Raw genomic sequence first — 24,241 nt, 5'->3', positions numbered from 1 at the left:
TGCACAAATGCACTATTCATGGGTCCCACAAATTTCACTTTTCAGCAACTTTTTCATTAAAAATTGGTCCCACAGCACTATTCACACATTTAAAAATTATTTTGCTACAGTGTTTTCAGTTTTTAGTTTCAGCAAAATAAGTTATATCCAAACAGACTCTATATCTTATAAGGAGAGAGAGTGAAACATTTTTTCCCCATAATTTAGTGATAATTTTTTTTTAAGTGTAAAGAGAGGATGAATTTAAAAAAAAAAAAAAATTAGGGGATGAATTTTGTTTTTCTTAAAGAGATTCGGGGGTGTTTGCTACACCATTTCAAACAACAATTTTCAGTTTTTAAACAACATTACATGTATTTTCACACACTTTTTCACCTACACGTATTTTCACACATATTTTCAAATAACAAAACACATGTTAAATACATGTACCAAACACCCAAACTTTTTAAAATTTATAGAAAAAAAACACTTGATCTTGATTCACAAAAATAATATTTTAGTGTGGGTTCTAATTAGCTCAACTAGTAAAGTTTCAAATAGCTAAATAAGAGATCTGAAGTCTCAAATGGTTAAATAAAATATCTGAAATTTAATCCAGACTACTCCAAAAACTATTAGTGTTAGTTTAGCATCTCAAAAGTGGACTTGGACCCGAATTCTGATTCTGAATTGTTCGGGTCGTTGGACTTGGAACCGAACAATTCAGAATCAGAATTCGACTGGGGTAACGGTAATTTCGCACGTTCGCACCCCATAAACGTCAAAAGACTAAAAAAGCCCACATCGTTCGCACTCAAAAACGACATCGTTTTCATTCAAACACACACTCTCTCGTTCTTGCAGTAGTTAGCAATTCCGACCGTTTTTCATCAGATTCCAACATTACTATCCAGGTAAATTCAAATTTTTTTTTTTTGCAATTATAGGTTTTCTATGTGTGATTATCTTTGCCCTTTTTTTTTGGGTCCTGTTTGTTAATATAGTTAATTGCAATCAATCTCTTTTACTAGGTTTTTGAATTCAGTTTCTTTTGAACTTCATTATAATAAGAAGTGGATTAAGGTCTCATTTTAGTCTCAGATATGTTATTTTAGTCAATTTTTAATGATGTTTTCATTTATATACACGCTTAGCCTACCACCCATTTGATAAAATGTCACTGTGAAATTATTGTAATACATTTTTGTTTTTGTTTCTGTGACTGATGGGCTTATGTGATAATCAGCATAAAACATACTTAGTTTTGGGTTTATGTTTCCCACCCTATCTCTTTATTATTAAATGGGCATGTCATGCTGTGTTTTGAATCTTTTGAAAATGGCTGCTACACTGTATTCTGAAGGCAGAGTTATTGAATATTGGCTTTCTTAAGCCAGGTTTATTTGCAATCCACTTTTTGTTAGTTTTGGGGAACGGGACGTTGTGGCCTTGATTGGTGGATTTGTCAAAAGTGACTCAAGGTGATAGAGGGTTCAGATGCTCTAGTAGATTTATAATGAAGAAGCTATGAAGATTAAAAGGGTTTGACGAGGCTCTTCTGCATTTAACCATCTAATGCAGAATGGAAAACTAGCTAATTCATTATTGTTGAAAGAATGATAGACTCCATAGACAGTGGTTGGAGATTTTCTTCAACCAAAATAGTTGAAATCAATGGTTTATTTCTAGTGGGATATAAAGATGTTTTAATATTAGGTTGGATGATTTAATTCAATGAATTTAGTTTTGGAACATTTGGAAAATTTTGGCATGTATACTAGCATCATGTTTAGGGGCATTTTATTACTCTATTACAATTTTGTTGGAGCTTATTTTCTTTTTGTTAGTATTGATGAGAATGAATTGTATTGTGACGCAGGAAGAAGAAGAGAAGTAAGTACTGGATTGGAGAATGAGCTGCTCTGAAGCATTGCAAACTGCCAAGGTGTATAGGGAGCTTCTCAAAGCTGTCAAGAAGCACATTCCCAAGGAAGATGGCAAGAAGCGTTTCAAAGAATATGTAACCAATGAGTTCCGAAACAACTCCACTCTTTCGGACCCTTTGTCTGTCCACCACAAAATGAAGCTCGCTCGTGACTACACCCTTCTACTTAATAGCGTCCACCATCACAAGGCACACACTTTCTCCATTTCATCACACTTTTTTTTTAATAAAACACTGTTCATTTTCAAGGGTGCTGTGCTTGTAACAATAGAAGCATTTGATACAGTTTTATGTAGCCTTTTTTTTTTTTGGTTTTGGGGGGTGGGTTGGTGTTAAGTTATGTGTGTGCTTATTAGGTTTTGAAACTATGACCTTACTCTTTGTCCATTCTTATGGGAGGAAGAAGTGCCATTTGAGTGACAGCTCATTGGGTGAAGGGCTAATTTTGTTAATGGTGTGAATATGATGTTGTACTTTTCTTGTTATCTTCTTTTTGCTATGGAGCTATGAATTCAGTTTTGTCTAAATAATATTTCTGTTTTTCCATTTAACAATTCATCTTTTATTATAGAAGAAAATTGTAACATAATATACTATTTTTAACTCTAATGTTGATTGTGGCAGGACCTATTGTTCTCTTACAACATTGCTGTGGATAGATCAGAAGAAATGAAAAGAGTATTGGGAAAATCTGCAGCAAGTGTCGGTCTTCAGCTTCCTGATGTCTATCAGCCTTGATGCTCTGGCTCTTATGTTATTTTTCAATTTTCATACCATTCATCTTTACTAATTTCTTTGAGAATAGTTGTTTTTGTTGTAGTATGATTACTTGGTTGTTGCATATTTCGATTCACTTTGAGGTCATCTGCTACCAACCAAGTTGATCTGAGATTTTATATGTTGTTTTCTACCCTCGAAACAGAGAAGCTCAGTTGTGTTGTTTGTGCTGGATGGTGAATAATGAACAAATTTTTAACTTTGATATTAAAATTAAGGGCAGAGAGAGTTTCATGAACTCACTTTTCTTGATGTAATCATATAAATGACTTTGTGGTTCTTGAAGGGCATTTTGAGAGAAACTATCCACATTATGATGTTTAATTTTACGTGTGCTTTGGCTCTTTGTAGTTGATTATTTTCATTCAATGAAGTTTTATTAGTTTTAAAAAAAAAATTATGTTTGCAATTATAAATTCTTAATAACCCATTAATAAGGTTCACTTTCAAGTGAGGGGGCCATCTCAAAGTTATAAGTGTAATTTTCCTAGCTAAATTTTGCTTGGAGCCTGCAATTAGTTTCTGTTTTATCAAGAGGCAATCATGAAACCTTACTCCTTAGACACTATGTCTTTAGAATTTAAGAATCTGTTTGAAACTGCAACTGTCTCATTTCAATCTACTTGTTTTCATTTCCCTTTAATTTGTGAATTGGTGAAAATTAAAGAAAAAAAGTTTTTCAACTATATAATACTTAGGCACAGTAAGCAAAATAAAGGAACTTATCTTTTGTAAAAATGATGCTATTTGGTGGAAATAAATCAGCAGAGTAAGTTTATTCATTATCTGAATGAATGTGAGACCTTAGTTTTAAGGGTTCTTGGGATTGGCTTGGCTAATATACTACCTCTTTGTATCATCAATGTCAGGTGCCTCAGAGACACAGATGCATCATTATCTTTGACATTACAATGGTATAAATAATTTCAATGTACACAGGTTTATTTATAAATTTGTCGGCCTGATATTTTTACAATATAAGCTCCTGTCTTGTGGTAGCTTTCAAGCCTGTCTCATGCCCAAATATGTGTTTGTCGATATTCAGTCCAGTCTAAAAATTCTGGTGATTGTTTTTGAATATTCTATACAACCTCAACTTGAATTTTCATTTAATGGCCTCATATTCCCAACACCAAATTTGAAAACGATTTTATAATTAATCATATAGACTATGGCTTTTGATGTTTACTAGTTTGGCAAAGGCTATAAACTTCTATGTTTTCATGTTATTTAAAACATGTACAATGTTAATGTAATTTATTGAAGAATGTTAGAATGGAACTGGTTTATCTTGGGGAGCCGTAGACTAGATTTAGAATTGGCTTGGGTTGGAGTAAGATTGGTAAGAATTGCTAGATAACCACAGTGGCTATTGGCTTGGTTTTCTTACTGACCCAGGCTTTTGTATAATGCTGCTGTTGTTGATGTAGGTTAAACCTGCCTGTGCTGGGATGAATCAAGCATAGCATGCTGAATTATTATGCATATCACTTGGTGATTAGCACTAGTTGTTTTGCTATCGCATACTATACTAACTATAGCTGTTTCGACTGGCTTTTGCTTTGATTCACAGGTTGCACAAGATCATGTTGATCAATGATGCAGAGTCCTTTGTTCCACCAAAAATGAAAATTGCCAAAAACAAATAAATTTATTATTGATAAAAAATAGAGCTCCATGCAAGATTATTAAGCACTAGTTAGCATCCACATCGGTGGAGATAAAAATTTTAGCATTTAACATCTCAAAAAGATACTTTATTTATTTTAACACATAATTTCATAACACATCCTACATTAATGGTCTTATTTTTACCATCAGCCAAACACTATTCATTTTTTTATTAATTTCTTTCTCACTTTTTCTATCTTCCTCTCTGCCACAAAACCCAATAAGTGATAAATAATATATTTTTTTAATGCTTCTTGCTACAGTAAACTGCCAATCTTGGCAGTTCACTGTAGCAAGAGGGCAAAAAAATTGCCTTTGGCTCTACCAATGTTGGGCACAAATTGGAGTTTGAGGTTGTAAAATAGCCTTTTACCACCACCAACACCACCAATGGTGATGCACAATGCAAGCAAAGATTTTTAACTGCTATACTGGGTGAGTAAACAAAGCATGAAAAAATAGTCTCCTAAATTTTCCACTTCCTCGAACATGAAAGAGGGAAAATGATCTATATTATCCCTGAATATTAGGAGATTATCTAACACCATACTTCTCATGATTATTTGAGAGTTCTAGAGTGCAAAATTTCGTTTTCATGAAAAATAAGAATGACTATAAATTTAGAGATTTAAAATTCATGCAAAGTCAGATTTGGGACAAAAATGTATTTCTAAACTCAACCCCTCAAAAATATTTTATATCTAAACCATATTAAATTTAGGAATTTCATTTATGTTTGTAAAGCCTAGAACATCCCAAACCAGTTCGTTTATCAATCCACCAGTCAAGTCGAACAAGTTAGATTAGATAAGACTACTCTAAAACTAAACATCTAAAATATTATTTATCTAAATTAAGAATTAATAAGTACTTTTATTTGAAATTAAACAACATTTAATGGGGAAAAAAAGAGGCAAAAAACACTGTTCATGCTTAAAATCACTATTTATTGGCGTAAAATTACTGTTCATGACCAATGAACAGTGAGGGAAAAAAAAAGGCTGAAACGCAGACGTGGAAAATTGAACGTGAATCCAAACGCCACCTTAATGGGGGAAAAAAGAGGCAAACTTATTTTTGTAGTAGATATCCTAATTTTGTGTAAATGAAATTAAGAATGAGGTATTTTAAAGTCAGATGCAAGTTCCCCCAATACTTTTCAGAGCTTAACAAATTAAGATTCTAAACTAGAACACATAAAAATTTCAATCTTTTATTATTAGGATAAGATAAATCGAAATAATCATTAAACTTAACCTAGATCGATTGCCACCCTAATGAGATGATAATTATTATCTCGTACATGCAATATATGTATTATTTCTTTCATAATATGTGGACTTTATACACACATGAATCTCATATATTATGAGAGAGGTGTTGCATATACTAGATGTATAAGATACTTTATTGGTAAAGAAGATTAAGTGAACATGCACTTACTTATGATAATGACTGCTTAGATAATTAGTGTAGTAATTACACAGTATTCTTGTAATATAACAATATGATATTTTCTCTTCTCACATGAATAATGAGATGCGCTAAAACTCATCGTAACTCACATGTGAAAGGAGTATGCATTATATCGCTATACTCCAAGAAAGTACGAATACTTTTCCTGTGGTGCAGCACAAGATTGTGTGGATTACACTTTTAGTCCCTGCATTTTGACCCGATTTCTATTTTAGTCCCTACATTTTATTTTTACCATTTTTAGTCCCTAAACCAATTAACGCGTTCTATTTTGGTCCTTACCGTCACCCAACTAACAGAAAATACTAACGTGGTAAACGGAGTGCACTATTTGCACAGTAAATGTTGACATGTCTATTAAAATAATATTAAAAAATGCTACTTTGACATCCACGTCAGCGTCCACTCAGCATCTAATTTTTTCAAAATTAAATTTATCAGTTTAAAAATATAAAAAAATATTAAAAAAAATTAAAAACAAAAAAAAATGATGGATTTAGATCTGTTTTGTTGGGGCTAAAACGAACGCACGAGAAGCATTCTTCGAGGGAAACGAACGCACGAGGCCCAGTCCTGGTGTTTCAGAGCTTGATCGTGCAGTCATGGGAAGCCGAGACGATCTGACGGTTGTTGATTGAGAAAGCGACGGAGAGGACGTCTTTGGTGTGGCCGACGAAGCGGTGGGCAGAGACGTCGGCCTGGAGGTCCTAGAGGCGGAGCTCGCCGTCCCAGGAGCCGGAGAGAGCGAACTGGCCATCGGAGGAGAGAACCACGTCCTCGACGAAGTGGGAGTGGCCCGTCCTTGGTGAGGTTCTATAGGCTGATGGATTTGTCGCGCGAGGCAATGACGATGATGTCGCTGTTGTCGGTGCACATAGTGGGTGATCGATTTCTCTGATCTCCGATGAAATCTGCTCCCACAAGTGCTTGTCTTTCTCATCTCACTCTCTCTTTATCTGAGTTGAGTCTGCTGTATTTTTATTGGATTTTTGATAAATTTGAAAAGGGATAATATGGGTTTGTGAAAGGAAATTTTTTAGATCTGGGTGGTGGTGGTCAGCTGGGCTCACAGGTGGTGGGTAGATCTGGATTTTTTGGCCATTGGTGGGGTTTGAAGGTGGTGGATCGGTGGAGGATGTTCTTGGTCTATTGTTGTGTTTGCTTGAGTTTTGATGTTTGGAGTTTGATTGGTTGGGTCCGGTAGAGATGTTTTAGTGTTTTGGTTGAGATGTGTTTTGGTATTTTTGTGATTGTTGGGTTTTGGTCTCATTTGAAGATTGCTGAGTGTTTTGCATGTTTGGTTGCTAAGAAAATGTAAGAATAGAAACAAAAATATTGATTTTTATAATTTTCTGGGCAACAAGTTATTTGAGGAAGAAGATGAACCATTCTGGGCTTGATTTTTTGTTTTTAATTTTTTTTTCATTTAGTTAAAATTAAGAAATTAAGAAATTAATTTTTTTTTAATTTAAATTCTAACGTGGCAATTTTTTAATGTCAAAATAGATTTTTTTAATTATTATTTTACTGTACCGTCAGCCACGTTAGTATTTTCTGTTAGTTGGTTGACGGTAATGACCAAAATAGAACGTATTAATTGGTTTGGGGACTAAAAATGGTAAAAATAAAATGTAGGGACCAAAATAGAAATCGGGTTAAAATATAGGGACTAAAAGTGTATTTACGTCTTTTTAATACATGTCAGAAGGAAAATACGATAATATTGGTAGAAAAGTTACACGTCGCAAAGTATCCTCACTAACGTGGCACTCTCGACCCCTTAACTGTGGCACCTATCCTAGCTGATTTTGTATTTTTTTGAACACGATCTAAGTCTTATATCTCCCATTGCTTCAGCATTATTATTACTGTTAAATATATTCATTCAGGTCCATCTTCCTCCTTCAAATTCATCCAAAAAAATTCATGGGTTCAGAATCTTTCATAGAAGTTATTCTAGCAATATTCCTACCACCTGTTGGGGTCTTCATTCGTTATGGCTGTGGAGTAATTAACTTTAACTCTTCTAATAAACACCAAATTTTCTTTTATCATTGTATAGATGTGTGTGTGTGTCTTTCTCTTTGATTAATTTCATTAACTTGTTTTTTCTGGATTGCTGAAATTGCAGGTGGAGTTTTGGATAGACTTGTTGCTGACAATATTGGGGTACATACCAGGAATCATATATGCTCTTTATGTGTTAGTAGGATAATGTGAAAGAGGATGATGATGTACTGGGAATCATATGTGACATGTATCATGTATGTGTTAGTAGCTAGGATGGTTGATGTTTGAAAAAGAGATAGCAACTTATGGGGTTTTCATATCATTGTTGTCTGTTTAATTTAATTCGGGATAAGAGACTACTTGTTTGTCTATAGTTTACAATAATTCGACCCATTTGTGTTTTTTTTTTTTTTTTGAAGCCGACCCATTTGTGTTTGTGTAGTAGTGTCATCTTTCAGTTTTTGCTAAGCATATAGTAGTTTCTATATGGATTTATTGATTGCCAATGGTAGCAGCAGTATTTTTGGGTATGATTCAAGCCAAGGGGTGGATTTGTTGGACCTTGGGAGTATTTTTCTTGATTTGTGAGCTGAAATGATACAGTTTTTTTCCCGAGAGCATTAATACCTAAAATTTTTAACATTAGTAATATAATTTTGATCCCTATATTACTTATAATATTGTAATCATATAATTATAAAAATACATAAACCTTATAATTATGAGACATTCACAACACGTAACGTGAGATACAACGAATGCCTGAGATATTTTTTAACGTGAACAAGCACGTGAGTATGAACTTGATTTAAGTACATTTAGTATATACATGATATACAACGAATGCTTACGATATCTTTTTTTTTTTCTCAGCAAAAAAAAAAAAAAATGAAGACTGAGAAAAAAAAAATAGAAGACTAGATATTGGATTGTTTAAGACTATAAATAAGTTCATAGGATATCAAAATATAATTTAAAATTTATTGATAATATAAATGGTTCATTTTGTAGTGAAATCATAATACAAGATTGGTAAACTCATTTTGTATAAGTTCATTAACAAAAATTCTTCTATTTGATTAACTCAAGTAACTTGTGACACAAGTTCAAATTTTTTTAAAAGAAAATGAACAAAATTTAGATATATAATCTAATTTTATAATGAGCTTGTGTTCAAAATCATAAGCTTGTACTATGCTCCACTTAATTTGTATATAAACTGCATATATTATGCAATGATATTAGTACTCCTCTAGTCCTCTCATAGTGTGGGTCCTAAATAGGTATGAGACCCACATAGGGGGGAATTACCATAGTTATCAAAGTCGATAACCAGACACCAATATTGATTCAGGTGACACCAAGATTGATTTAGGTTTTTAATGGATTGTACTAGTACAAGACTCAGTCAAATTTAGCGGGTTTTGTGATAAGTAAATTGAATGGATTTTTATCACCTGGCTAAGCTTGTAAAACTACATAAACTACATCTATAAAATCATCTTATTGATTTCTTTATCGTTTAATGTGTTATAATATGGTAACTTAAATAGATAAAGGCCTAAAGAATTAAAAAAAAAAAGCATTTGTCTATATACCTATCTATCAAAAGACTATTTTGTTATTGTGAAACCTTAATTTTGAATTATAAATTTAAGCATATAACTTTAAAAAAAAATTTATGTTAAGATTTCTGAAGATTATATATATTTTACAAATTTTTATTTGACTTGTAGTTCAATTGGTGGCCCAACAGTGACCCGATTTATGACGAGTCATTGTCCGAGTTTAATAACTATGAAAAATACATATAATTATTGTATGAATGAATAATTATTGCTCAAAAAAGCCCCAAGAGGGGTGGTCCAGTTGGTGGAGATCCCGCAAGCAAGCACAAGGTCCCTCGTTCGAGTCGTGGCGGGTACCATGTGGGGGTGGGCTCCTAACTTGCTTTGCGCCTCCTTCGCTGGCTCTCTTGGGGTGCTAGGGTGAGGTCTGTGACACTTCAGTCACAGTAGTTATGGCTCAATCCAACATATGTGGTCGCCCCCGCCCCCTTCGTTTATCAAAAAAAAAATTTTTGCTCAAAAAAAAGAAAAAAATAGTATTGCTCAAAGACACGGGTTACTATATCTATCATCCAAAGGCCATAATTTTCCCAATATTTTAAAAACTCCAAATTCCCAGCCGTTGGATACACCAGAGACATAGATACACATTTACTTGATCCCTCTGGGGACAAATCGGTAATATTTCGCATAACACAGCACCATTTCCGTCAACGAAAAATAGTTTTAAGCAACGAAGTCCAAACAGTCCTATATATAAATAGACACGCATATGCGATTTCTAGGGTTTTAGGTTTCACAAGGCCGCACTTCCTCTCTATTTGAACTCTCAATCTTCATTCAAACGAAACTCTCACACCGCAATCATGGGGTAATCTTTTTTTCTCTTCTCCGATTCTCGCAATGCTATTTTTGCCTGTTTTTGAATAATTTGTTACAATGTTAATTTTAGGTGTTAATATATTCATTTGTATGAGATCTGGTTTTTTGCTTTGAAGTATTTAATTTCTTGTTTCCTGATTTATTTTATATTCATAACTTTGGAAAAACTAGCTAGCAATATCTTTAGCTTGATTTTACAGTACCCATATTCCATATATTGCTTTTTTGATGTGCTATGAATCAATAAATCCTAAAAAATTTAAAAAGCAATGTTGAATATTAGTTATGTGGGTTTTAGTGCTCTTAAGGGGTATTCAATATTAGTTTGTGTGCATAGGAGAGTGAGGATGTGAATAGGGTTGAAGTTGAAATTTGAAGCCAATGTGGGTATTTTGGTATATGGTGTTTTGATGATGATGGGTGGGTTTAATTGATTGAAATTACATGTGAATGCTGTGCAGGAAGACTCGCGGAATGGGAGCCGGGCGTAAGCTCAAGTCCCACCGTAGAAGGCAGAGGTGGGCTGACAAGTCATATAAGAAGTCTCATTTGGGAAATGAGTGGAAAAAACCATTTGCTGGTTCATCCCATGCAAAGGGAATTGTTCTAGAAAAGATGTAAGATTGAATCTTCTTTCTTTATCTTGGTCCATGAAATGTTTCTGTGGATGACACCAGTATACAATTGGGACTAATGTTTTAATGATATGATGCAGTGGTATTGAGGCTAAACAGCCTAACTCTGCTATTAGGAAATGTGCTCGTGTTCAGCTGATCAAAAATGGGAAGAAGATTGCTGCTTTCGTGCCTAATGATGGTTGCTTGAATTACATCGAGGAGAATGTAAGTTTGAATATTTGTAGAAGTGGAAAGTTCTTCAAATTAAATAAACAAATATCAGGCTGAACATGTGAAAGTTTTTTGAGTGCTGGTACCCCTAAATTATTGAAAGTTATTTTGTATCCTAGAATTTATTTCTTCATGTATGTATGAGTGAACATATTTTGACAATTTAATCTTAAATATCATTTTAAACTTTGACAACAAGCACCTACCTAAGCAATAACCAAATCCATTCAAATTGAACTTGTGTGTGTACTTGGGGCATTCGGTTAGGCTCTGTGAAAGTTAATTTCAATATGAAATTAATGTTCCGTGGTGGAAACTACTTGTGAGCCTTGAAAATAATAGGTGAAAGGACAAGGTCACCCACGTGATAAGTTTGTGAGGCCATTTTTCTTTTCAATACATCGGATCTTGCAGAACATACGGCTCAAGGGCATATGAAAGAGGATTTTGTGTGAAATATAATAAAGTGCAGTGACTATCTCTTTCTCTTCTCTGTATGCTCAGGCTTAATAATGACTGGTTTGTTTGGTGCAGGATGAGGTGTTGATTGCAGGATTTGGACGGAAGGGGCATGCCGTGGGAGATATTCCTGGAGTCAGGTTTAAGGTTGTGAAGGTATCCGGTGTGTCTCTGCTTGCTCTCTTTAAGGAGAAAAAGGAAAAGCCAAGGTCTTAGGCTTATTGGGTTGAGGCAGGCTCGTCTTTGTCTGCTCTCTCTCCTCACCCCAGCTTGTTCTTTATTTAAATGATACTTGTAGCAACTATTCAGTAAGATTGGTTTTTGTGAGCAAGTCTTTATTAGCTACTGTAGAACCTGGTTCTATTTGTCCTAAAGAAATGAAATTTTGGAAAGTTAGGGTGGTTATATTTTTAACAGGCATTCTCTATGGTTCTCATGTTGCTCAACTTGGGATACTTTGTTATTTAGTGTTTTTAATATGGCATGATAATGACATGTTCTTATTGCAAATGGGTTGCCAGCCTATCATCCTTAGGGGATTCTCCTACAATAGGAATGGAACTAGATTTTTATTTTTTCTAATACTTTCACTTCGGATCTAAAATTATTTTTGGTTATATGATGCTGCCCAAAGTTGTGGTCATGGATGCATATGCTAAGTTGCAGATGACATTGTTTTAGAGCTGTAGATGCCTATATTAGTGGGCTTTCCTGGCGCAACTAAGTTCGGGATTTGCACAATCTGTTTAATGTATCTCTTTAGAAAAGAAAGACTAAAATGTAAGTGCCTATTATTCTCCAAAATGTAATTACAACTCATTATGTTTGGGTCATTTCGATTCTGATATCTGTTCTTTAATATCGGCCTATCATCCATTTACGTTTATAATGAGATAACTCCTCAGAATTTTGAAGTCTTCTTGGTAGCAGCGGGTGCCATTGCAAGTACCTGAGGTTGTTACAATTCTCCTGTTTCCAGTGTCCGTTGACACGCGCTGCTCAAATTTATGCCCTGAACACCATTTTCCTCCCCTAAAATTGAGACCCCAAACAAGATGTCGATTGACAAAATTGTCTTCGAAAACTCAAATCACAATACAGCTCATCAACTCCACAAAGACACCATCAGCAACAGGTATTATCATTACAAAACCCCAAATCTTCAAGCTCAAGACGTTGTAAATGGCGGAGACCTTTGAGACTAAATCCTGAACAAACCCCAAAATTTTCCTTTTCTTTGACTGCAAATGACTCCAGCTCTCACAAACGACATACTCTTCTATAGTAGAACATGGTGGATGGATCGAAGGGTTCGCCCCCATCTCTTCCCGAATTTTTTATATTTGTTGAGTTTTACTTTTCAAACTATGTGTGTTGACATTTACGGCTTGATTGGAAGAGAGAAATAAGAGAGAATGGAATGCAAATGAAAGAATTTATAAATTTTATAAACCCATTTTTAATCTTTTTAAATTAAGTGGAATTAGAGAAAATGGAACTTATATGTATGTTTATGAATTTTTACTGAAGTTGCTGTAATATCTTTTCTTCATTTTTTTTTAAGTCGATGCTTAAAATCATAATTTTATTAGAGAGATGACATAATGATAATGTAATTATAAAAAGATGGTCCTAAACATCATTGGTCTCTAAAGCTTACATATTGAGTGTTTTTAGTTAATAATGTTTCAAATGAGCGTTGTTCGTCTCTATACTTTTTTATAAGATGAGTATTGTTGATTGTCTATCTATTTCATTAGCTTTCTTGTTTATGTATCTAACAGAACAATGATGTGACTTTTTTAATGATGTGAAAACTTAGATTTAAAAAAAAATCTTATACAGTATCCTTCTCAAAGGTATAGAAAAGAGTAAATGTCTATTACTTACAAATTGATGTGTTATTGATGTAAAAATTATAAATAAAAAAATTATTATTTATTATGTGATGAAGTGATACCGATTACAATTTCCCTGTCCTAAATTGTTGGCCTTGTATTCCATTTTGGGATATCCCCCATTTTTGTCATGTTTCTAAAATTAAAATCCATTAATTTACTGAGTTTCTTATTATGTCCTTACCAAATACAAGCATTTTAAACATTTTTTTTTTGTTTGAATTTTGTTTAAGGGTAGTTTTAAAATTTTCTATATTTTAATTTTTAATAAGATAATAAATGATATTTCCTTTAAAAAGTTAGATTTTATAAACAGAACCAATAATTTGGGATGGATTTAAAATCATATCATATTATATAATAAAAGTAACTTCACCAAATTGCAAATTGTTTTTTAGATTTAAAATAAATAAATAAATTTTTTTTTTGTTCTTATCGTCTTCTCCTATAATTTCTAAGTTAATAAAAATTTTAATTTGATTACAATTCAAATTCTTCATATAATCATTTTCTTATTATAATCTATAAGTTGATTGAGTTGTTGGGTTTCTATTTGTAGTATAGGTAAAAAAAAAATAGCAGCTACTTTTAATATTTAATTAAAAAACAAGAAATTCTTTGAATTTCCTTTTCACATACCGTGACTTTTTTTTCTTTGAATTTCCTATTCACATGCCACTTTTTTTTTAAAGATTTATAAGTTGATTGAGCTGTTGGGGTTTTTGTTTGTAGTACATGTAAATGGGACCTCATATTCAATATTTTATGTGGAAATGTGCCCATAATAGTATTGGTGTGAAGGATTGCCTAGTAGGATGAGGGGTGGGAAGGGATAATCAGTGTGCCATATGCCAAAGGGGTGCTGAAACCATACTCCATGCCTTAAGGGACTACCCTCGAGTTCAGCTCACTTGGAGGTAGCTAGGAGTGCAGGACAGCAATTAGGGGTGTGCAAAAAACTGACGAACCGAAAAAATCGCTTCAAACCGACCGAACCGTTGTAAAAATTTCGGTTCGGTTCGGTTTTATTTCGGTTTCGGTTTTACTATATAAAAAACCGAAATTTTCGGTTCAGTTTTCGGTGGCAGATTTGAATGCATCGAACTGACCGAACCGAACCGAAATATATTATTATATTATATATTATTATTAAATATATATAAAATAATATAAATTTATAAACGTGGGCTAGGCCTTGCCAAAATTACTCAAGCCCATTGCCTTTTTTATTTTAAAGAAGCCCACTGCCCATTTTTTTTTAAAGAAGCCCACTGCCCATTAGATAATCTAGATTAACTAACTAAACTTAAACTAATTAACTTAAACTAATTAAATTAAACAGAAACTAATAAAATAAAAACCCTACCCTTACCCTACTTACCCCACTTTAACTTACGCCTCCATCTCCCTCATCTGAGTCTCCCTCACGCCTCAGTCCTCCATTGCCCTCATCTCCCTCACGCCTCCATCTCCTCCATCTCCCTCACGCCTTTGTTGCCGCCTCCACATGCCGGCCTTCAGACGCCGGCCTCCCCACGTAGCTTGATATTTTCATTCTCACGGTGACCTTCTCTAGCCTCTTTTTAATTTTTGGATAACCCTTTCTCTTTTTTGTATTTTGGGTTTTGTTTAATACTAAATCAATGCTATTTTTTGTGAATCTGATGTTGAGCTGTTATTTTCTTATGGAAAAAATGTGATGTTGAGTTGTTTTTTTCCTTTTGTGACTGTGAATCTGTGAAATTGACTGCAACTGAACACCGGCCGAAAAACCGACCGAAACCGAAACAAACCAAAACCGACGGTGTTTCAACTATTTCGGTAGGTTTTGGTTGACAACTTTAGAAACCGAAAATTTCGGTTTCGGTTGGCCAGTTAAAAAAAAACCGACCGAAACCGAACCAAAACACCCCTAATAGCAATCATGGATTTTGGCCGCTAGAGTTAAAGGATTGGTTGAGTTTAAATGGGAAGTTGAGTATGAGTATCATTGATGGGCACCCTCCATGGAAGTTGCTATATTCTTTTGCTATCTGGCTTATCTGGAAGAGCAGGAATGACTTTGTGTTCAAAGGGAAGTTAGAAAATCCAAGGCTGGTTACTGAGATAATCAACCAAGCAATGGAATTCATGTATTGTTATTCGTCTTCTAAAGTTTCAAATGGCTTAACAAGCAAGTTGGTTTGATGGGAGAAGCCACCTACCGGCTGGACTAAATTGAACACGGATGGGGCTTCCTTAGGCAATTCGGGTGTAGCTGGCTGTGGTGATATTGTGCGAGATGAAAGAGGCAATTGGGTGTTTGGGTTTGCGAGGAGGATCGGGATTACTAATAGCTTTGAGGCAGAGTTATGGGGGCTGCGGGATGGGCTTAATCTGTGCAGCAATTTAAATATCTCTTCTCTAATAGTTAAGTTAGATGCGAAAGTGGTAGTTGATATGTTTCACAATGCTAATTATGAGAATAATGTTCTTTCTCCCATATTGGATGACTGTAAGCAACTCATGTCCAGGTTTGAATAGGTCCAAGTAAAGCACATCTATCGCCAAGCTAACTGCTGTGCAGATGCTCTTGCTAGGATGGGTGCTGAGCAGGATAGAAGTTTTGTATTTTCTCCTTGTCCGCCTGAGGACATTAGAAGTAGATTGGATTTTGATGGTTCTAGGTTGTACTCGGTCAGACTTGGCTCTGATCTGAATTCTGTTTCTTAGTGTTTTTTTTAATGAATTCGTCTTTTAACCAAAAAAAAAAACATGTATATGGGGTATCTGTTTGTAGTACACATAAAAAAAATTTAAAAAAAAGCAACTACTTTTTGTGTTTAAATAAAACACTAATTATTTGGATTTCCTCTTCACACGCCGTGACTTTTTTTTTTCCTTTGGATTTCCTGTTCAGACACCACTTTTTCTAAGATTTAGATTTCAGCGACACACTTTCACAAATTAGATTAACATTATACTTTTTATTTATATTAACTTATTCAATGTGGAGTGTATATATATCAAATAATTTATAATGAATAACTACCATATGGTTTTTTTTTTCTCAATTCTTCTCTTCGTTTACCTACAACCTTGCATGTATTTATTTATTCTAATTTTTTTTTTCCATTTAATTGAATAGGTTTTGTGTATTTTTTTTTTTGTTTAACTTAATTTCCTTAGGTTTTACCCAATTTATATGGTTATGGTTTGAGAATCAATCAGTAAATATGCTTAGACATAATTTTTTTTTTTGGGTGTGTTTTATGACATGGGTTCCATTGATCATATGTTGCTTTCATCCTCTCAATTTTGTTTTAGAGAACAATCTTCTTTTTAGCTTATTATTTAGCATTTCTTGACATAAATTTGATGATAAATTGTTCATAGCAATTTTTAAAAAAAAAATTTGAAATAGCTTTGGCTAATTGACTTTTAATTAGAGTTGTACACTTTGACCTATAAAAAAAAGCCAGTCTATCCATTGAGTCTTTTTATTAAAAAAAAAAAAAAAATCACTCATTAAATATGGTTAAACATGATTTTATCAATAATTAATTTTCTATTGTTTTGTATATCATTAAATTGAATAGTAGTACATTTTTTTGGAAAAATGCTATGTTCACAATACTTTTATGGGGTGTCTGAGGACCGAGAAGAATAAGGAGCGGGATGTCCTGCATCAACTCATTGGTAAAGTGCATCCAACCCAAGAAGTTGGTCTACCTAAGAAGAGGATGGGGAAGGTGCATAGTATCTTATAAGCACTCGAATTGGAGGGATAGTATTCTAGGAGAGGACCAGTATGGTGGGAGGAAGCTTCCTGAAAGGGTATACCTACCACCCACGCATTGAATCCTCTGTAACAACCTTATCAGCTACATTAATGAAGAAGTGACCCCTGAACAGTGTCTTCACAACTAGCAACTCCTTCTATATCCTTCAGCAGAACCTTGATGGGACAAGTATTTAGGGAATAGCTTTGGGGCGTACAAGTGTAGGGTCGGGATGCCAAGAAGGATATATAAGAAGAAAGTAGCTCTACAATGGAGGGACTTTTGGAGAAATAGAAAAGAAAGGAACAGAAAAGAGAACAGTGTGTTGCCTAATATAAACTCGAGAAAAACTTATATAAGAATTCTTCCTCGGAAGTGACCGAGGAGAGCTTTTTTCCCAATGGTTTCTTGACTCATTCTTCCTTATCTGTGAACCACTTCACTAGCCTAAAGCTTAACTAGCAACTATACTATAATTGCTTTCCCATCTTTACAGATAAACAATTCTATTGTCTGGGCTTGGGTTGAAGTGCAAGGCACAACTATTCTAAGTGGGCTTAGGCTTCTAAATCCAATTCTTACAACCTTCATAACAAGTCTTATGTGACAAGTTGTTATTGGTAGGGCAAAAAAGTAATTTCAATAGTAGGTTCGAATTAGAACCAATAACAACTAACCACTTATGATTTGTTATGAAAATATTATAAATGTAGCACTTTTTATTATTATTTAGCTTTGAGAATTGTTACGGATTGCATACTTATTTAGTTATTTATAGGGACCTAGTGTTTTATGATTAAAGTTCCACTGGGTGCACTCTACCCTAAAGAAATGTGCTACCCCTTTCCCCAAATCTCGAGAAGCAACTATATATAATTAGGATCCAAACACACCCCCCCCCCCTAAAAAAAACTATTTTTAGGATAATTTGATGGTGAAGGTTGCTTTCTCTTGTTCTCGGTGTTTCATAGTTATGGGTTCACTTTGTTTTGTATTTTATTTTAATAGAATGTGGTTGGGAGTTTTTCGTGTTATTTATAGTTAAAACTTAAAATGTGTTTTGAAATGAAATTGAACTAAACGGTAAGTTAAGATTCTGAAAAGACAAGATTAAAATACAAAGTTGAAGGTAAAATTAAGCTAAGAAATATTAATCAATACCAATAACAAAATAAATAAACAACTATCTTGTAAAGTAATTGTCATACACAATCTAATATAAAATGCAACTTTAATTCATTTTTTTCATTCCTAATTTACTTTACTCAATTGCAAAATCTACTTCAATATGAGCTCGTTTAGAAAATGATATGGACTTATTATTATGATTAGGTTTTCCCATAATCTCAGTTAACTATAAATATATATTTCATAGCATTAAAGAAAAAATATTACCAATTCATAGCTAATAACAATTAAATCAAGGGATTAATCTAAAGACACGATTTAAACATGTAATTTGAATCTTTAAAATAAATTAGAAAAATAAAATAATGTAAAAATATTAAGATTATAACAATATATATGTGAAGTTGTATACGACTATTTGCAACTCAATGCCATGAATGCTTAGGGGCTGTTTGTTTGTTTGTTTTTTTTCATCACTCATCACTTCTCACTCAATTTTCGTCACTTATCGCTCATTATTCATCACCTAAAATACCCCAATTTCACAATAACACCCATTTGGTTTTTTGTTTTCACTTTACATCACTCAAAAATTTCTACCTTTTTTAGGTCCCACACCTGAGCTGAGTGTCAGAGCCTTCAATTTGGGTTCCCGCGGAACCCATTCCCCCACACCATTTCCTTCACTTCTCTGAAACCCTTTCAACACACAGCCTCTCCCAAAACACAAACCAAGCGCATAAAACTACAAAAAGCAAGGACGCCGGTCTCCACCGTTCCCAAGGCCGCTTCACCCATCTCTCCGACATGGGTCTGGCGGCGCGATCTCCTCCATCAAAGCCCGACGACACGATCTCCTCTGTCGAAACCTAGCGGCGCGATCTCCTCCGTCGAAGCTCACAAACTCACAAGCAAATCGCGCCTTCCATGGTCCTTTTCTTATACCTTCATCTATTTTCACTTCCATTTTTTGTTTTCTCACTCTCAAATTCCAAACATATCTCACGGTGGGTTTTTTTTTTTTTTCTCTGGCGTGAGCGTGGACTGGACTGGGTCGGGTAGCGGCGTGGGTCGGGTGGAGGCATGGGCGTGGGTTTGGCTGCGTAATTGGTGGCTTGGGTTTGCTAATCGGCGGCTTGGGTTTTCCGTTGGGGGTGGTGGCGTGGTTGTCAGCGAGTCGACGTGGTGGGTTTCTTTGTTTTGTTTTTGTTTTTCTCTTGGTGGTTCTTGTGGTGGCTATTTCTGTGATTGTGGTTGTTGTTGGTGATTTTTGGTGGTTTTTTTTTCTTGGTGGTTGTTGGTGGTGATTTTTATGTGTTTTTTTTCCTCTTGGTTGTTCTTGTGGTGGTTGTTTCTTGTGGTTGTTGTTGGTGGTGGGTTTGGCAATGGTGGTTGCTGGCAAGTGGCGTGGTGGTGGCTATTGTGGTTGTAGTGGTGGTTGCTAGCCAATGGCGAGATGGGTATGCTGGATGGCAGTGGTGGAGAAGAGTTTCCGTGGGGGTGGGTTCTTGGTGGGAAGGAAAAGTTGTTGGTGGAAATAGTGAAAAGGAGAGTTAAATTTGACCAGTCACTGATAGTGGGTCCCATATATGTGTGTTTAATTACAAAAATACCATTGAAAATAGAGTTTTGCAAACTGAAAACACCTAAAATGTGTTTTCAGTTTCCATAACTCATAATTCAAAAATCAGAAAATTGAGTGATGGAAACAAAAATTAGAAACAGAGTTATGTAAATCCAAACAAGCTTTTGAGTCATGGGTCCCACCATTTTTGAGTTATGAGTTATGGAAACTAGAAATCCAAACATTCCCTTAGTCATTTTTACTTTTTGAAGTTGTTAAGGTTCGAAAACCAACTCTTGAGGCGCATGAACATTAGTTTTTTAAAGTTTGTTTGTTTGTTTTTTTTTTTCAAAGTCCTATTTAGTATCATTTTTTTCCCAAGTAGTGCCAAAAAAAAAGAAGTACTATTAAGTTGGACCCATTATGAAATGATCGAAAGTGTTGCCGTGGGAATGTAAACTCGTCTTCTTGTTGACAAGCTAATATATATAAAAATTAAAAAAAGTAGATTGTCTTTTGTGTCGAGTGGGGCAAATAAACTTTACTGCTGCTTGAAAATTTTTAAGCAATTGTTCGCGATTAAAAGAAATATTGTCCCTTGACGATGACAATAGGCCTACTACAATATATATTGATTTTGACGTGAGTTCAATTTGTTTGAATTTGTTTTGAAAACCATAACAATGTAAAGCATGAGATTTTTACACTTTCACCATCTTTCCCCATTTCCTACACACTTTCTCAGGGTTCAAACATGGGTGTCACTAAGAAGCATAATTGAAAAAAAAATGTACCATTGATAGAACAAAGAGGGGTGAAACTTTCTGACTTTGGAGTATACCTAACTCCCAGTTGCTTTATCACCGAAAAGGTAAAACCGCACCCGACCATGCCATTAATAATCATGCTGCAATTTTCTTGATAATCATACCATCAAGATAATCACAAGAATTACATAACAGGTCCTTACTCAATTCCCAGTTGCTTTGTCACCAAAAAAAAAAAAAATAGAAACACACCCAACCATGCCATTAATAATCATGTTGCAATTTTCTTAATAATCATACCACTATGATAATCGCAAGCATTACATAACAGGTCCTTTTACTAGGGGATACAATCTTTTGACGAAGCTAAACAACACACAATGTGAGAGTTTTTTATTCATATAGCCTATACATAAGTAGAAGAGAAAACCAAACCATAAAACAACCAAAAAAGGCAGTAGTACTATAGTAGACAGATCCCATAGTAATCATTGCCAATATCTATTCCCCAGGAGCAGGCTGATTCAAATCAATCAGCAAAGGAGCAGTAGTGTTTCCATTCCTTGCAGCAGCAGGCTCACCAGCTGGGGGAAGCAGGCCTCGCCATGAACGCTCGGGATGCTGCTTCATGTGACCACCCAGAGCTTTTTTGGAGACGAAACGTTTTCCACAAACCACACAAGCCTCTGGAGCATGATGACCTGGAGAAAACACGTTACCATATATCAGTCTGTTTTTTTCATATCAATTTTCTATAACCAACATTCTTCTTCTTTTTTAAAATATTAGGGTGCGTGTTAACTGAAGACAAAACGAACTGGGTTAAGAATGACAATGATTCCTTAGATATCTGACAGGATGCGGATGGGGCAAGACAAATGAGACATTGCCGGGTATTGGAAAGTGGAAACACAAAATTTTCTACCTCTGTTGAAGTAGTATAGATGATGTATTAAAAAAAAATGGTGTCAGACTCGCAAGAAAATAACGATCTTATCTTATTAAACAACTTAGTTGTGGAAAAACTTGAAATTTTTTATGTTGCTAACATTAATTGATGCTGTTCTTAAAAATATGCTGGTACGGAACACCCATACTAATTAGTGTTAAATTAATTGGCGAAGAAGGAAAAACCACAGTGTCTCATGCACAAGACTCACCGGTTGGAGGAGGATATAGGCCCCGCCATGGACGCTCAGGGTGCCTGTTCATGTGGCCTCTTAGTGATTTTTTCTTGCAGAAATGCTTTCCACAAACAATACAGTCCCAGGTCTCTGGAAGAGAGAGAGAGAGAGCGAAGTCCCATTATTGTCCATAGAGTTTATAAAACTGCTATAGAACTGAAAAGAAAGCGTGTTAAAACAATATAAGCCTGAGCAAATAACGCGAGAGAGAGATAATTGTCCAAAATAAAAAAGGAGTAGGTGACAATACAAAAAAAATTAATTCCAAACTAAAAATAAATTTTTTTTTATATTATATTAGTCAAAGACATAGAAAGAACAGAATTGTGATATATTGACAAGCATTCCTCCACATTCCTCCACAATTCTACAAAAATAAAAATTGAACCCAATAATTCCACAATTCCACAATTCCTAAAATTGCTCACTGATGAACCCAATGGGAAGCACGTGTTAAAATCACAATTCCAAGTGTACTTGCATTGCTGTAAGCCACATCTTTATGACCCCCAAATGGAATGGATTTCCCATAGAACCTATGCTGCAATTTATAGCATTATCCAAGACACTTTTACACAATGTTTTAGTCTCAACTTTTTTGGAGTCAACTATAAATCCTTAACAATTAGTTAGTATCAGCATATGTATCTTTTTCCTCTATTCTATTCTATCCAAAATCAAAAGCACAGTTACTTCTGTAATTGACTTCTTGAATATCAATAACATAATGGAATTTCGAATAAAAATTCAAGACTTGGTATATAATTAACATATCTCTATTCTCTAGTATGAATCAAAGTTACCTCGATGAAAACAAGAAGGGCTTTGAAATGGGGTGCTTTTTCAAACATAAAACCTCTGTTCTGAGCAAACCATTCAATATCTCCTTCATTTCCCGTGTAGACGAAGATTGGAGCATTGTTATGAGCACCACCCCAGAACGTGTCATTTATGAGATACCTTTGTTGAAACGTTTGGTAGCTCTTGGGATTGAAATTGAAGTGGTCAAGGATTTGGGTGAAATACTTGGTTTTGTAAAGCTGATTTTTGGTAGAAAGTGCAGCTGAGAGCTGCTCAGGCCGAACGATTGAAGAAGGGAATCTAGGTGTGATTTTGGCTATTGAAACTGTAGATGACAACAAAGTGAAGAAAGAAAACCATAGAAACACAAACCCAGTTGCCATTTCTATGTTGTGTAGGAAAAGAGTGAAGGATGGATGTTCCTAAATCGAGACTTGAGAGAGAGGAGATTAGCTAGGAAGAGTGTGAAGTCCACGCCTTTGTATAGAATAATAAGGCAAGAAGGTAGGGTAGGCGGCTGAATTATAGGAAAACTTGTATGGTGGAACTATTGACTATTTTTATCTGGAAGTGGCTCTTGGAAACTAATTATCAAACGATAAGAGAGACGTTGGTCCCAGATCTTTTTTGAGAAAAGTATCTCATGGGCGGACCCCTAGCCTTTTTTGTGTTTCACGAGCATGGGAATCCCTATGTAAGTTCAAGAATGTGTTTCAGGAGCATGGAAATCCCCTATGTAAGTTTAAGAATCACACATCGATGGCAAATTGGCATCGTGTCATCACTGACATATGTTGATTTTTTGTGATTTTAACACGTGCTTCCCATTGGGTTCATCAGTGAGCAATTTTAGGAATTGTGGAATTGTGGAATTATTGGGTTCAATTTTTATTTTTGTAGAATTGTGGAGGAATGTGGAGGAATGCTTGTCAATATATCACAATTCTGTTCTTTCTATGTCTTTGACTAATATAATAAAAAAAAAAAAATTTAGTTTGGAATTAATTTTTTTTGTATTGTCACCTACTCCTTTTTAAGTTTCTACTCCTTTTTTATTTTGGACAATTATCTCTCTCTCGCGTTTATTTGCTCAGGCTTATATTGTTTTAACATGCTTTCTTTTCAGTTCTATAGCAGTTTTATAAACTCTATGGACAATAATGGGACTTCGCTCTCTCTCTCTCTTCCAGAGACCTGGGACTGTATTGTTTGTGGAAAGCATTTCTGCAAGAAAAAATCACTAGGAGGCCACATGAACAGGCACCCTGAGCGTCCATGGCGGGGCCTATATCCTCCTCCAACCGGTGAGTCTTGTGCATGAGACACTGTGGTTTTTCCTTCTTCGCCAATTAATTTAACACTAATTAGTATGGGTGTTCCGTACCAGCATATTTTTAAGAACAGCATCAATTAATGTCAGCAACATAAAAAATTTCAAGTTTTTCCACAACTAAGTTGTTTAATAAGATAAGATCGTTATTTTCTTGCGAGTCTGACACCATTTTTATTAATACATCATC

At 34.6% G+C, this 24,241-nt stretch overlaps 4 protein-coding genes across 6 annotated transcripts; 3 read left to right on the top strand and 1 right to left on the bottom strand.

Annotated features, from left to right (window-relative positions):
* The first annotated feature begins 774 nt into the window (after positions 1-774).
* On the top strand, positions 775-3,035 carry LOC142640983 (uncharacterized). The gene is made up of 3 exons (XM_075815329.1): positions 775-896; positions 1,862-2,116; positions 2,552-3,035. The coding sequence occupies exons 2-3, from the start codon at positions 1,895-1,897 to the stop codon at positions 2,663-2,665; spliced, it is 336 nt and encodes a 111-aa protein (XP_075671444.1). The 5' UTR covers positions 775-896; positions 1,862-1,894; the 3' UTR covers positions 2,666-3,035.
* A 4,742-nt stretch (positions 3,036-7,777) lies between these two features.
* Positions 7,778-8,066, top strand: LOC142638067 (low temperature-induced protein lt101.2-like). The gene is made up of 2 exons (XM_075812063.1): positions 7,778-7,858; positions 7,983-8,066. Exons 1-2 carry the CDS (start codon positions 7,778-7,780, stop codon positions 8,064-8,066), a joined length of 165 nt encoding a protein of 54 aa, XP_075668178.1.
* A 2,117-nt stretch (positions 8,067-10,183) lies between these two features.
* On the top strand, positions 10,184-12,032 carry LOC142641264 (small ribosomal subunit protein uS12). Its single transcript, XM_075815661.1, has 4 exons — positions 10,184-10,300; positions 10,773-10,928; positions 11,027-11,153; positions 11,694-12,032. Exons 1-4 carry the CDS (start codon positions 10,296-10,298, stop codon positions 11,832-11,834), a joined length of 429 nt encoding a protein of 142 aa, XP_075671776.1. The 5' UTR covers positions 10,184-10,295; the 3' UTR covers positions 11,835-12,032.
* An 8,923-nt stretch (positions 12,033-20,955) lies between these two features.
* LOC142641235 (uncharacterized) lies at positions 20,956-23,354 on the bottom strand. 3 transcript variants are annotated; one of them, XR_012845337.1, is made up of 3 exons: positions 22,724-23,354; positions 21,897-22,010; positions 20,956-21,437 (listed from the first exon to the last, which is right to left on the bottom strand). XR_012845337.1 is itself a non-coding variant. In XM_075815633.1 (2 exons), the coding sequence occupies exons 1-2, from the start codon at positions 23,102-23,104 to the stop codon at positions 22,345-22,347; spliced, it is 498 nt and encodes a 165-aa protein (XP_075671748.1). In that variant the 5' UTR covers positions 23,105-23,352; the 3' UTR covers positions 22,101-22,344. The 3 variants fall into 3 exon arrangements, 1 of the variants encoding a protein (XP_075671748.1); XR_012845336.1 differs by having other exon boundaries at positions 20,960-21,437; positions 21,897-22,076; positions 22,724-23,353; XM_075815633.1 differs by lacking the exons at positions 20,956-21,437; positions 21,897-22,010 and adding an exon at positions 22,101-22,461 and having other exon boundaries at positions 22,724-23,352.
* Positions 23,355-24,241: the final 887 nt, after the last annotated feature.

The sequence above is a fragment of the Castanea sativa genome, chromosome 6 (assembly GCF_040712315.1).
Source record: "Castanea sativa cultivar Marrone di Chiusa Pesio chromosome 6, ASM4071231v1".
NCBI classification, from domain to species: Eukaryota; Viridiplantae; Streptophyta; class Magnoliopsida; order Fagales; family Fagaceae; genus Castanea; species Castanea sativa.
The sequence above is the reverse complement of the archived record's forward strand: the minus strand, read 5'-3'. Positions and strand labels throughout refer to the sequence as shown.

Bases quoted from the DNA above. Each gene is read 5' to 3' on its own strand.
- LOC142640983 (XM_075815329.1), top strand. From the start codon at position 1,895: ATGAGCTGCTCTGAAGCATTGCAAACTGCCAAGGTGTATAGGGAGCTT. The intron at 2,117-2,551 runs GCACACACTTTC...TGATTGTGGCAG, and splicing joins ATAGCGTCCACCATCACAAG to GACCTATTGTTCTCTTACAA.
- LOC142638067 (XM_075812063.1), top strand. From the start codon at position 7,778: ATGGGTTCAGAATCTTTCATAGAAGTTATTCTAGCAATATTCCTACCA. The intron at 7,859-7,982 runs GTAATTAACTTT...CTGAAATTGCAG, and splicing joins TCATTCGTTATGGCTGTGGA to GTGGAGTTTTGGATAGACTT.
- LOC142641264 (XM_075815661.1), top strand. The intron at 10,929-11,026 runs GTAAGATTGAAT...GATATGATGCAG, and splicing joins GGAATTGTTCTAGAAAAGAT to TGGTATTGAGGCTAAACAGC. The intron at 11,154-11,693 runs GTAAGTTTGAAT...TGTTTGGTGCAG, and splicing joins TGAATTACATCGAGGAGAAT to GATGAGGTGTTGATTGCAGG.
- LOC142641235 (XM_075815633.1), bottom strand. From the start codon at position 23,104: ATGGCAACTGGGTTTGTGTTTCTATGGTTTTCTTTCTTCACTTTGTTG. The intron at 22,462-22,723 runs GTAACTTTGATT...TATAAATTGCAG, and splicing joins CCCTTCTTGTTTTCATCGAG to CATAGGTTCTATGGGAAATC.